General features: G+C 42.1%; 1 protein-coding gene and 1 non-coding gene across 9 annotated transcripts in view; both read right to left on the bottom strand.

The window, feature by feature from the left end:
- Window positions 1–13970, bottom strand: part of EEF2K (eukaryotic elongation factor 2 kinase) — a 35853-nt gene that overhangs the window by 3793 nt on the left and 18090 nt on the right. For 6 of the 8 annotated variants that reach the window (XM_032703977.1, XM_032703975.1, XM_032703980.1 and 3 more), the window contains 10 exons: window positions 13301–13428; window positions 12516–12717; window positions 12176–12243; window positions 11333–11410; window positions 10501–10563; window positions 9138–9272; window positions 8037–8225; window positions 7513–7637; window positions 6626–6804; window positions 2950–5957 (listed from right to left, as the gene is read on the bottom strand). In XM_032703977.1, coding sequence (XP_032559868.1) covers window positions 5848–5957; window positions 6626–6804; window positions 7513–7637; window positions 8037–8225; window positions 9138–9272; window positions 10501–10563; window positions 11333–11410; window positions 12176–12243; window positions 12516–12717; window positions 13301–13428 — 1277 coding nt within the window. In that variant the 3' untranslated portion in view covers window positions 2950–5847. Of the gene's footprint in view, window positions 1–2949; window positions 5958–6625; window positions 6805–7512; window positions 7638–8036; window positions 8226–9137; window positions 9273–10500; window positions 10564–11332; window positions 11411–12175; window positions 12244–12515; window positions 12718–13300; window positions 13429–13970 lie in introns of those variants that run through there. The other 2 variants (XR_004359891.1, XM_032703981.1) reach the window with 2 other exon arrangements.
- On the bottom strand, window positions 98–179 carry TRNAL-AAG. The gene has a single exon. It is a non-coding gene; the product is annotated as a tRNA-Leu (tRNA).

Raw genomic sequence — 13970 nt, 5'->3', positions numbered from 1 at the left:
CGTGGGGACGCGGCACCGCCCCCTACCCACAGTGCCCTGCGGGCACCGCCGCCGCCAGGGGGCGCTGTGCCGGCCCGCGGCACAAAAGAAAAGGTGATGGCAGCGGTGGGATTCGAACCCACGCCCCCGAAGAGACTGGAGCCTTAATCCAGCGCCTTAGACCGCTCGGCCACGCTACCGCCGTGACACCGGATTCCGTGGCGGCTGTTTTAGTTCAGATCTGCCTTTTCCCTTCCCCTTCCAGCAGCACTCGCGTTCTACCCTCTGCATCGCCCCGTCTCAGCAACCGCTCTCCCCACACCCCCCCTTCCACCTGAGAAATAAAGCGCTGCGGGGTTCTGTTCGACCCCTGTCTCCAAGCCGGTGCACGTGCAGCGGTGCTGTGCAAACCAGGGACGAGCAGCGCCCGGGGACGCGCCGTGGGGACAGTGCCCGAGCCGTGCCCGCGCCCTCCGCACCGCCCCCGCTGCCACGTGGATGCCACGGCGCAGCACAGTCGCCTCCGCGGTACGCGGGGCATCGCCCCGGCGCACACCCACCCCGAAAGCCTAAAAACAATTCTAAAGTTTTAATTTTCTGTTGCAAAGCTACGACCCACTGCATGTGCAAAGCCAAAGGTCGGCAGGCTTTATGGCTGGGGGTTGGGGTTTTTTGCTCGCAGGAGAGGGAGACTGCAAGAGCAGCAGAAGCCAGGACACTTCTGTGCAAAGGGGTAGTAGCATCAGCAGCCCCTATGAACGTGCCTCTGAGAGTCTCTGGCCATATTCTGCTTGAAAGTCTGGTAAGGAATTAGTGTTATGTTCACCACTTAATTGGAACTGAAGGGGTTGTATTTGGAGAAGAATTCCAGCTTCTCTAGGGTAAGGCCACAAAGTTTTTATGCAGCTTGATTTATTTGTGTAGTTGTGGTAGTTCATTTAAACGGGATGGAGAAAATAAACCTGCTGGAGTTCTGCTGACAGCCTCATTCAACCCTTTCCGCTGGCACCTCCCACAGCCTGTCCCTGCAGCACCCGGCACTCTCTTGCCAGGGAGCTGCTGAACATGGAATCACAGAATGGTTGGGGGGGTGGAAATGCCCTTTAAAGGCTTGCTAGTCCAACTCCCTGCAATGAGTAGGGACACGTTCAGATAGATCAGGTTGCTCAAACTCCATACAACCTGGCCTTGAACGTCTGCAGAGATTACATGCACCACCCCTCTGGGCAACCTGTACCAGTGTCTCACCACCCTCACCGTGAGAGGCTGCAGCTTTGCAGAGTCTTGGTAAAAATTTCATTGACTGCCTACACGTACTGAGGAATAACAGCGCACACGTGTAAGCATGAATGGGCTCCTCCTCCTCCGGCGCTGCTGCCCTTTCACACCCCCAGTTCAGTGCCGGGCTTTTTTTGGGAACAGAGGGAGCTGACGCTCCTCCCACGGTCCTGGCGTTGCAGAGACACAGGAGAGGTTCAGGGAGGAGGGAAGACAAGTAGACCTGAATTGGCTTCACACAGCAAATCAACTGTAATCTGCTTAGGCAGAAAATTGTAGGGAGTCTGATTTAGCAGTCTCCAGGCATGTGTGTGTGTCCTGTGTGTGTGTGTGAAGCTGCATGGAACACTCATCACAAACTGTTCCTTATTGCATGGGCTACTCGGCTCCACAGGTCGTGTTGCCCAGGCTGTGATGGACCAACACCCTCCCTGAGAAGTGCTTTTCTGCCCTGTCACAGCTGAGCGCACCCTCTGTCCCTGGAATATTTGAATGTTTGGGTGCCTGGCCACACACTTCCCCTGAGCGCTGAAGGAAGCCTGTGTACCCAATATTATTCACATCAGCCATGTGTGACACTTACAGGGGACAACAGCACAGGCTGGGGGGGGCAGTTGGGTCACCAGTTTTTTCATTTTACATTATGAAAGAGTGAACTTCCAGGAGAACTCAAACTACACTGTAAGCTACCACTGTACTGTTTTCCTGGCACAAGAGTTGGCCAGAGAACAGCAGGGACCCAACAGTTGTATCAAACATGTTCAGACTAAGGACCAGGCCCTGGTTACAAGCCCAGGAGTTTACCCAGGAAGGGGTCAGGTCCAGGGAGGCACATGAGAGATGTCCCTGAACATAAACCTGAGAACAGCCTGACTCACCACTGGCAGCGCTGGCCCTGAATTCAGCCTGAAGTTCAAATGAAATTCTGCCTTTCCAAATTCAGATGAGAAGTCCTGCTTTGGCCCATCTAAACTACACCTGTGTCTGTCAGCACTCGTTCTACTCTGAGTGAAATTCTACCTGTGGGGAAGAGAACGAGATTCAAATCAGTCCCCCAGACCAGTAATTAAGGAACAGGCAATATTCTTATTTACACTGTATGAGCTCTAAGTGTTGGCTGTCTCCATGGTTTTTGAAGAAGCTATTCCCACTTTGTTAACTTGCCAAACACTCCAGCTCTCTGTGACAGCAGCTATAGCTAAATGTTACAAAGGCTACAAAGCTATAGCAGTGCCAAATTTCACCATTTTTCTTACTGATTCTACACTGCAGAGGCCCAGCTGGGGCTTTTTTTGTTAGGAGATTCTGTGCCTGTGCTAGAGAATAATTTCATGCTGTTTAAACTACACAGGTACAATAAGTTCTACCTGTCTGTTTTTATTGCTTTTATGTTGCCTTTTTTTATTGCTAAATAAGAGCTCCATTTTTAACAGTTTGAAATCGAATGCAAATCAAAGAGCACATCAACCCTTCAGTTTTCTTGAGAAAACCAGATTTTGTTGGCAACATCTAATTTATTTCCTCCCAGTTTGTTACTGAGACAGTCGAAAGTGAGCAAAATCAGGGATGGAATGCTACAAACAACACAGAGAATTTCTGGAAGCTTGCAATAATAGGACTGAATTTTGGCAAATTATAAAAGAAAAAACCAAAAGCAAACCCCCACATGCAAAAAAATAAAACTCTACTGAGAAAAGTGACAAAAAGAACAATTTTATTGACCAGCCAGAATGAAACCAGACAAAGTGAACGAGAGGACTAAGTGATGCAGGCAGGCAGTATTTGCATGTCTGACACACAAACAAAGGCTTCCATCTCACTGTCCTTACCCAAGCAATATTCCCACTGACATCTGGAAACACTGAACCCGGGTAAGTTCTGGGAGGCTGAGCCTCAGATTTATTTTCACATTTTGTACAAATACAGATTTTTATTCATTGTGAATAGATTAAAAATACAGCATGTAGCAATATCACTCCAAAAGTCTGTCAAATATATAGTTTTTCCCTTCAAAAATGTCACAGAATACAGTTATTTCTGTAAACATAAAAAAATTTCATATTATTGACACTCCCATTTATTGTATGGCTAAATCATATGATACCATCTTAGGACAGAAGGTAGTCTTCATCACTAAAAAGTAGTATTTGCAAACAAAGATTTAATCATAGTAATTTTTGCAATGAGTTGTGTGCACATTTACATACCAGATCTACACAGAGCTCTCAGCAACTTTAGCAACTACTGAATTTAGCAAATTAAACTACACCAAAATGTGTCAATAATTACACTCTACATCCCTTACACACACATTTTAGAGGGGCACTTTTAGTCTCCTCCCTACATGATTGGTGGTGTTGTCACACGTTTCCTTCTCAAGGAAAATCTCAAAGACTTGGCATCAACACCTTATGAGGAAAACAAATCCTTTTGTCTGAATTCATTATAGTGCCTACACTGTATTGGTTCTGCACAAAACACAGACTATTCAGCTGTCTTTCGAAGTCACAGCTGGAATTTTAATGCTATGAACTGAAACAGCAAAAAAGGCCATGTCCCAAAGAGGCTTTAAGTATCTGAAGCAGAACTTTGGATAGGCACTTAAAACATTCATCTGATTTGCAATCCTACAAACTCTGGTTCTTTTTCACCATCTTAGGTCCAAAGATCCGGCTGCTTTAGTACCTTGGTTAATACCACCAAAGACCAACTGAGATCTAGAAATTCGATACTCCTCCATCAATGGGTGAAGAGCTTTGCCTTCACTCTCAAAACAAAAACAAACTAAAAAGGCCGTGGGCACTACTGTCCCCACAAGCCCTGCAATGTACAGCAAGATGTTGCCATGTGTTGCAAGACTACTCATGGCTACAATTGCCTGGTGGTTACAGCACCCACCCAGAAGCATAACATCCAAAGATAACTCCCTTCTCTCCTTGAAAGGTCCAAATCTTGTTATCTCACACCCTTAGCCAGCAGGAGATCTTTCAGATAGTGGCAGTTGTTATTAACATCATCCTTGGATACTGTCTGAACAGTAATTCAAGATCCACTTGCCAGAAAGAGAAAACGGGGAGCACAACCTGAGCCCAGCGGGTGGCACTGCACAGGAAAGGGAGGACTGACTTCTGCTCCTTGAGCAGTTTCTGCATTTTACAAGAAATTAATATTACTGGGCTATGCATGCAAAAAATCCTGTTCAACTGCACCATCTCACAGCCTGCTTAGCTTTAAGCATGTTTTTAACAGCTTGGCTGAAGTGGTGAGCACTGTTGGTTATTCAGCCCTTGACAGGGGCTGCCCCTTATGGACATCAATTTACACCCTCAGGAGACTGTAAGGCCAAGGAAGCAGAAGCTTCCACCTTAAATCTCCTGCAAAATTACTGTTAACCACAGCCAAGGAATAGGAACAGCTTTTGTATTATCCACAGAGACGGAATAAAATACCAGATTTGGAAGAAACTTCTCTCTATGCAATGATAATTCAACCACCACCACATAGTTGCCCTCCCATTACTGGTCAGGACCAAACAGACACAGATACAAGTGTTTGGGGATGATACTGTTCTCCCCTTTTAACCAGCAATTTTCCTCTAACTGACATTTGAAACCATTTTCAGATAAAATACCATTTTAAAATATATTTAAACCATATAAATTGTTTTCTGTACATATAAAAGGCAAATTAACATTTTCTAACCTTTTCAAACATCCCTCTGGAAATGGTGAAAAGCATATTCTCCTTTTAAGTGAGATGATCTAGCTTCACTGAGAACTGAGATGCCACTGTAAAAATAACTTCAAATTACCCATATATTACAGATCTTGCTACTGTACAGCATTGGACAAATGTAAGATCAATAGAATTTTATACAACTAAGCTATTATATGGTGCAAAATGTGAAAATGAGAGAGGTAGCTGGATGCCTCGCCTCATCAGGAATGATTTTTTTAATGGTGTGATATGCAATGCTGGTGATGAATAAAACTTTCCATCCTGAACATCCTCACTGCCAATCTGAAGCATCTTTCCCACCCCTCCCTAAACTGTAAGGATTGTATCTGGAATTCATCTGAGAATAACAGAAGTGTCCAACAATGCCAGCATAATAGAATGGGACTCCTTATTAATATCAGCAGTTGCATCCATAAACTGAAAATTTACACTCGTGCAAATTTGGTGAGTTACACCAAAAATGATGAAGAAATGCTGAGAATTTAGGAAAATGTTTTTCTGTGCATGGGGAGGAGAATAAAAATGTAAACATATTGATCATTTGCTGCAAAAAAACCAGGACATGTGAAACCTAAACAATAAGGCTTCATTTTTCTGATCAAAAAAACTAAGCCCTCTGACAGTTAAAAAAGTACAAAAGGTCAAGTATGTCTGTATTACAGCTGTAAAACACTAACAGAAGTATGCTATGGCACCCTACATAGTTACATTTGAATTTCTCCCCTCAAAAAACCTTAGAAAACTGAAATACAAAAAAAGGAACTGGTAACATCACATAAAAATATAGCTTTTTAGCTGCAAATGCAGCAAGTTTATAAAAAATTTATATACAAGAACTGCTTAATTTCAGCATCATTCTTCCATCATCGCCCAAGCCTCTTCTGCTTTTTGGTAGTACTGATTTGCCAGTCTGCCTTTCATGGCTTCCATTGCTGCTTCTGCTGCTTCTGTGTAAAGCTCACCTAGAGGAAGAAACAGGATCAGTTATGTTGACAGAGTAAAGGAAAAACATTGCTTTAGCCTGAAGCAAATAAAGGACAAAAGGAGAAATTGAGATCAAACTGCAGGGCAGGATGTGTGGGTGTGTTTTAATAGTGTCAGAGTTACATCAGCTGGGAATCTGGGTTAAAGTTGTATGACTGGCTGCTGATGGCTCTTCAATGTATTGTGAAGGACTGGAAATATGACCGGCCTGTAGGACGCCCCAAGAGGACTCTAAAGACACACACATTGAACATGGAGATTACATAGCAAGTAAGGGAATATCGTGCAGGGGCTGGGAGTCATGGGTGTAACTCAAAATACAAGCAGCAACCTGCATCTGAGAGGAGTGACCCAAAAGAGCAACTTGGAAGGCAGTGAAGGTTGCCTGGTAGCGACGCAGCGTGCCACATAATTGGACCTGGCACCACCCACTACCCCGTCATTGCCAAGATCTGCTCTTTTGCTGTTTCTGTTTCCAGCCTTGTTACACCCAGCATCATTGCAGCTTCACCCACAGATCCAAAGGTGCTGACCCCCTGGATGTTTTGTAACAGATAAAGCAGGAATTCTATTTTTGGGGTTCATGCTGGGGTAAAAGGGAAGGAAAAGCAGGATTACTGATTACAGAAACAAAACAAGGCCCCACCTGATCTCTGTGGATCCTTATCCAGGTGGAACCCTCCTGTCATTAACATCTCTGCTTCCCTGGCCAGGAGCAGATAGCGGGGCTCATCCTGAGTGCCATCATACTCCCCTCCCTCATCGTAGTCAGTCATGTTCAGTGCAGCGTTGTACCAGTGCAGGGCCTCCTTCCAGTCCTGGGCTCTGAAGTTAAACACAATTTTTGAAGATGGTTCCCTTAGGCAACAAATGTACTTTGCACTGGAGATTCAGAATCCAATTTTGCACTGACTTCTCAGAGCTTTGATGCTCCCAAGAAAGCAAACGTTCTCATGGAGGCTCACTAACTGCACTGCAGCATCAGGTCACTACAGCAAAATGAGGCTGGGGTCACTTTATGCAGGAATTAGAGAGGAAAAAGTATCAGACTGAAGTGTTTTGCTGAACTCTGGAATCTGAGCTTCATTACCAGTTGTGTGGTTTTGGTGTAGCATTTATATTTGTGAAGATAACTGATTTAGAAAAAAATCTGAATTTGCAGAGAGTTTTTTTTCATAAATACTTCAAAATCAGTGATTTTCATATTGAGAATGCTCAGTGCACTTCAATTAAAAGCATAATGTTGTTTGGGAAAGGTGAAATTTAAAGTTTCACTGTTGTACAAAACAGAAGACTCACGTAAATAACAAGGACATGCTAAAATACAGAACTAGAAAAACCACTATCATCACCTGTTATATTTGGTACTTAAGGAAGTTAATATTTGTCCACTTTTAAAAACTCAACTAAAATGCTAAAAAAGAAATAACTCAAAAGGCCTTTTGGAAGGTCAAATTAAGAGGGACTTACTGAGGTAACAGCATTTTTAAACTTCTTAAAATTTAAAATTATCCTTAATTAAAAGTAACATACCTGTCTGCAGCAAGATTTACACCTGTATCATATGCTCGTGCTATCAGAATCATGGAAGGCCGGTCTCCAGCTTCTGCTGCTCTCAGCAAGTAATTAAATCCTTTATTTCTGTTCTCCTTTGTGTCCTGGTAAAACAAACAAAACCTTTCAAATGCATGTTTCTAAGCAAAACCATCCCTTCCTCTCTCTAACACTAAATGCAGTTTCTCCATGTCAGTAGTGGCTGCAAGTGTTTGGTGTGTCTGAGAAACAGAAACAGGCACAGCCACAAGAAACAAAGCAGCTGAACAGTGAAGATGACTTCAGAAACTTCCCAAAGGCATGCAGTAATTTCCTGGCAAAACCAGAAAGAGGCAGCATTTTTTGCTGTTTTGTCCAAGTCCTTAATTACAAAGTCATTTCTTTTCTCTGAGGGGCTACAGAACACCTAAACTATGGTGACTGTTTTCTCTCTACTTCCTGCTCTTCTTACTTTTACAATGCACCATTAATCTGCATTTTGGCATTTTCTTTGATGTGTTTACCTCCACAGTGACCTCAGAAAGAATGTGATGTGGCAGCTGAAAGCACATGAGTCCTAACCCAACGATGGCTTCCAGCTCCCCACAGTCTGCAGCATGTTCCAGGTGAAACAGGGCCGACTCCTGATCCCACTCCTTGTCCTTCCCGCAGAAACGCCCGGCTTCGTGGTAGCGAACCATGGCCAAGTGAACCTGGAGCACCATTGCACAGGGAAGAGGCACAGGTATTTCATATGGATCTGATCCTTCCAAAGCCTTGTGCCCATCCTTTACCAGGTCTTAGGGGCATGCCCTGGCACATCTGCTGGGACCTTGGAGAGCTCTAGGAGGGAATCACAGTTAAAGGCACCCAGCCTGCAACTGCCTGGCTCTGCAGCCAGCAAGGCAAACAGCAGTGACCGTGGGGCACAGACTTCAGTGCTTGGCAAGGGCCCTCCCAGGGGAGGAATTAACCTGAGGCACACAAAATGAAGGCTAGCAGGGGTAAAATCCTCACACCACTGAAGCCTTCATTATCAGTGGGGGGCAGGATTTCATTCCAAACATGCCATGGGATTTTGAGGGGCTTTTTGACTTCCCTCCCCAAGGGAAAAATTGGCTTCTTCACAAACCAAGAGTTTTGAGAATACCTAAGGCTCTCAGGATGTTCAGGAAGATCTACACCGTGTTTTAAGCGTGGGCTTAAGCCCATACATAAACTGAAACTTAATTCACATTTGCATTATCTTGAATAGTCTGGAGTAAAAAGAGTTGGTCCATGCTACCACTTTTCAGGAGCCCAGCCTTGCCTATGTGCAAGGTATGTGGGTCAGGCACACCATAGCTATCCCACTGTAACTTCCCTGTATGATGCCTCTGGAGAGGGAGACTAACCAACAGCAGGGTCCTTCCCAAAGGAGCCCAGATGCTGCAAGTCCAAAAGCAGATGAAACTCGCAGGTTCCTGAGCTAAGATGTCCTTCATACAGTATGGATGGGGACACAAAGCTATGCATGTGTTTATTTTCACCTGCACAAATAAACTCATGCAGGGCAACACCTCTATGTAAGTAATAAATATGTTTCTTTCCAGTTGGAGAAAAGAGGATTACTAGACCCATCCTACCTTTCCAAGGACTGACTTCCCAATTTTCTTTTCAAGTTCTAGTGCATTGAGCCTCTGAATTTCTTGGGCAACACAGGATGGTCTGTGGACATGAACTCTGGAAGAGTTGTACAAATTCCATTTCTCCACACTGATCTGAAATATGAAATAAACTATTATTTATATGCAAAATTAAAATTTTCATATATATGGATTGCCATCCAGAAATCAAAGCCTCCATTAATATTGCTACTTCTTAGTAAATACTGTAATTTGAGACACAACTTTCAAAAGTCATGTTAGCTGAATAAATGGTTATTAATCATCATTAAAGAAAGAGTAAAGCCCTCTTTTTCTAATCTAAACATCATCACTTTGCAATGAAGCAAAGAATCATCTTTGAGTTCTGAATCAGAAAAAAAGCAACTGAATAGTCACATTGCAAGTGCTGTTATCCATGCAGAAAAAAATTAAACCCACACATTTGTGATCAGAATTTCAGTTCACAACACTTTAAATGCTGCTTGCATTCTAGAGCTCTAGAAAAACGAGAAGTAACAATGCAGAAGATGACAGGCAGATACATGCATTGGTGTTTCTCAGGAGGTGCAACACAAATGAGAATAAATTTTTCAACACAACTGGTGGGTGGCAAACAGTAGCTGAAAACAATCCTATCAAAATGAAAGTCTTTGAAACAGAGGGGAACACAACAGGGAAGGTTACTGGCAAAGAACTCCACTCTGTTAAAGCTGTTTCAATTTCCTAAAACAGCAATATATAATATTTACAAGGAAATTCTGAAAAGTGTATCTAAATAAATTATTGTTGTCAAAGCTGTTTTTTCTTTCCTTGCAGAGTAGTTATTTGTTTAAGTTTACAGCCACAGACCAATTATCACAGAAGTTATATTTTGTAAAAACATAAAAGAACCCTGGTCTTCCCTAGCTCAGTGAGATACACAGTGGAGACAGCTACCGTCACCTATCTCAAACACTGTATGTTTTCAAGAAATCATACAACCACATACAGGATGCAATTCCAAAAATGAAGTACAGAAAGGAATTATAATCTAGTCAGACAGGAACAAAATTCCACAGAACTATAATTATTATTTTAAAGTGAGAAACCCATGCATAATCACTAATTTATGTCAGGGATCAGTTACAGAGGTGACAGTTTCTTTAACAGTACTTCTTTAACTGGAAAGTAAAGACAAAACAAAAAAGGAAACAACACAAAGTGGTAAATTGATATTAATAAACATATTCTGTAGCTGAAAAGGGAGGGACAATGAATCTGATTTAGTGATGTGGTTAGATGAGTGGAACAAAGGACAAGCAGAGCAGCAGACTCAGTCTATGAACATTTCTGCTTTATTTACCCTTGCAGAGCTTCCCAAACTGTCTTCATCAGACTCCTGTCTCCGGATGTTGTTTGAATGGCCCTACGTTAATGTAAAGATTTACATCATTTGATTTGCAGCAACTGCTGTGTGCCAGTTATCCCTCTAGACAATTCCTATCCAGCAGAATTATTACTGACCATGACCAAAATTGATTCCACTGGATCCTTTTCTTTCAGTGATATCACAGCGTAATAAGAAACATACCAAAATGGTAAAGAACATGGCACACACAGGCTTTAATCCTGTGAGCTGGAGATGCCATGACAAATACCTTCACAGGTGACAAAAGGACTGGTATCTTTGGAAGCAGTATTCTCTTTCCTGTCTTCTAATTAAATATCTTGTGAAGATCTTGAGGTCAAAAAGCATTTATTTAAAAGTTTGTATTTTAAAGGAGCAACCAACTTACCCACAGGGATTCTAAAGTCGCATGTTATTAACTGATAACAACATTAAGTTCTGTGATATTCAAGCCATATAAAGTAGACAGGGTAAGAGGCTGAAAGCAGATCATATTCATGGATTCCACATGACAAGAAGCTGGCTACATTTTCCAAATTTAGTAATAAAACCCCCACAACAGTATGTAATCAAATATGATTGAAATTAAGCTCCTCATTACAAATCATCTTTTTCCTGTAAAACTGTCATTCCCAAGATGAATAAGTAATTTTGCAACACATGGAAATTTGTCTGTTCCTTTGTTTACAAAGCCTAGATCAAGAGGGATAAAAAATAAGATTCTTCTATGAAAACAGTTCAAGTATGAACAGGCCCAACTCTGCTAAACCCAGAGTCAGGTTCTCACCTTTTCTCTATGATCCAGATCTTCCATCTCACTTCTCTTTTCACTGGGGTATCCACTGTCTCCACCATTTTCAAAATCCTACAGAACACAAGAACAGAACAGCATTAGCACTATCCTTTGTAAAGATCTCAGCTTGACATTTCCCATAGAGCAAACCTTTTGCTGGTTCAGTGAAAAATACTGGATGGTTATACAGGATGAAAATGACTGTAATGTTGTGCTGCCTCTGACAGACAGAACAACACTTAATGATACAGAAGGTACTGTCTAAGATTGTCTTCTCTCTTACATATATATAAAAAAATAAATACATTAAAAAAATAAATCAAAGACTCGCATATTTTATCAAGTCAAGAGTCCACTAGATACAGTTTTCAGTATTCAGTTAAAAGATAAGCTAGTAACTGGTACTAAGGTCCAGCACTGGAAAAAGTCCATTGCGAACTTCTTGCATCTCCTCAGGTGAGGTTCTGCAACATCCCACAGTACCAGGATTTGCAGAGGCCTAATCCATAGGGTTTCTGCTTAGTTTTCAGACCACAACAGTTGGCACAAGTGCCCAAGACACAACATGCAGGCAGGGGAACAGACACACACTTTAATTACCTACTAAAATACATCAGATGAAAATAAATTTCTGGTGGAAAAAGAATAATGAATACTATTTTAAAATAAAATGTTCTTCCTTTACTAGAAACAGCAAATGCATGAAGGCAACAGGAGCTGCAACAATGAAGGCAGAGCACCTTTATGTGCTTTTACTGCACAAAGCTTTTGAGAAGTCCTTTAAAGACACATTCATTAGGGAACTGCAACCTCATTCTCTGTTGAAAAGACACTCACCCTTTGGTTATCAAGCTGATCATAGTCTTTGTGAACCAAGTTATCTACTTCATTGAACACAGGCCAATCTAGGGAGAAAAATATTTGCTTCTTATTGTAAGGACAATGTGCATGAGGAGAAAGCTCTAGACATCATCATTTTACTGCTGTTTTTTCACAGAAGCATCCATGCATTAATTATCTACAAAGAAGTCCTTTCAGTTTTATTTCTGCCCAAACAGGAACACTAGAAACAAGTACTCTGGACTAAAGCAATACGCTGTTGGGTTTAAAACTGACTAATTAAGTCCCTGTCCAACATTCAGGAACCCCCCAGAGGTGATGTATGAGGCTCACTCACTAAGCATGTCCACCTTGTGGCTGTGAGGGGTTGCTGAGGAAGGGGAGCAGGGCAGGGAGTCAAAGGCCACGTCGCTCATGCTTTCATCCCCCGAGTTCTCAGACAGGCGGCAGAGCAGAGGGGGCCGACTGCCGGACACCGTCCTCACCCGGCTGCTGCCACACTTCTCCTCGGTGCCACGGAGGATGGTCTGAGCAGATTCCTTGGCAAATCAACCACAAAGTCCCGTGAATAATCCTTCTGTGTATTCTAACTGTACCACATAAGCCAACATGGATGTTTATCAGGAGTCCTCTATCGAAGAGGAGGTATAAATACACAAATGTATACAGAAGAATTTGCTCTGAGAAGTTCTACGCCCCAACAAAATATCAAGTCCTGGCATTTTTACAGTCAGAGAGAGTTCTGTTTAGGGCTGAATTTTGTTCAAAGTGTTTCATCAAGTCCCATTCCCACTAAAATCAGCTGAAACTGAGATTAGTTAAAGACAAGCAGGCTTGTGAGATACAAAACTTACCAATGATTTCAGCATTCAAAGACCTACATGGTCCTAAATATACACCATGTTACAAGGTTTCCTGTCAATTACAGCTACAGCATTAATTCAGAGACAAGTATGAACAAGTCAGCTTTAAACTGCTGTATTTAAACTGCAACATTAGTGATTAGGTGCTTTTTATTTTCCATGTAAACAGCGTATTTCAGTTTTATTTACAGAGCTTTTAAAGTGAGGATAAACTAGCTGTACTGCTCAGTTACACTTTTTTTTTCCTTCAAGTACTTACAAGCAATTTTTTATTATAATCCAAGGCATTTTTCTCTTTGGATGAAAGATCAAATGGTGCAAGTCCCATGCTCTTGCAGATCTTGTTGCAGAAATGAGAATGAAAGAACAAGGCCATACCTCGAACACCTACAGCATTAAAAAAAGTGAAGAAAGGGTTTACCCGAATTTTATATTACAGTTCACTTATTAAAAGCCAGAAGTCTCAAAGCTTTTTCTAAAAAGTCAAGAGAAAGAAAGAAAAAAAAAAAATGCTTTGAGCACATACAGCTCAACCCACCTCCATTTTATTTCAACACCTGTAAGAGCTTTCCACTCTCTCTGCACAAGAGTTAAAGGAAGTCTGAAAAATCTTCAAAAGCTATATATGCAGAAGACATAATAAAAACCTAAATTGGCTGTATCACTGAGAAACATGCCTAAATCTGATCCTGCTTACAAAGCTTTCTCTGTCCTATGAACAGCTTCATGTATAGACACTTGCAGATTTAAAAATATGCAGCGCTTACCTCTCCACATTCAGCTGTATCCATTCCTGCAATGTGGCAAGGAAATTAAAGGCCACTGTTATTGCTCTCACATTGCAGGAAGCTACTTAATTTCATTACTTATTTAAGAGTAGGCCAGGAGACACGAGCCAAGATCAGCTCTCATTTTAAATGTTCCCTTGC

This window comes from Chiroxiphia lanceolata, chromosome 16, assembly GCF_009829145.1.
Source record: "Chiroxiphia lanceolata isolate bChiLan1 chromosome 16, bChiLan1.pri, whole genome shotgun sequence".
NCBI classification, from domain to species: Eukaryota; Metazoa; Chordata; class Aves; order Passeriformes; family Pipridae; genus Chiroxiphia; species Chiroxiphia lanceolata.
This window is presented reverse-complemented; position numbering and strand designations above follow the sequence as displayed.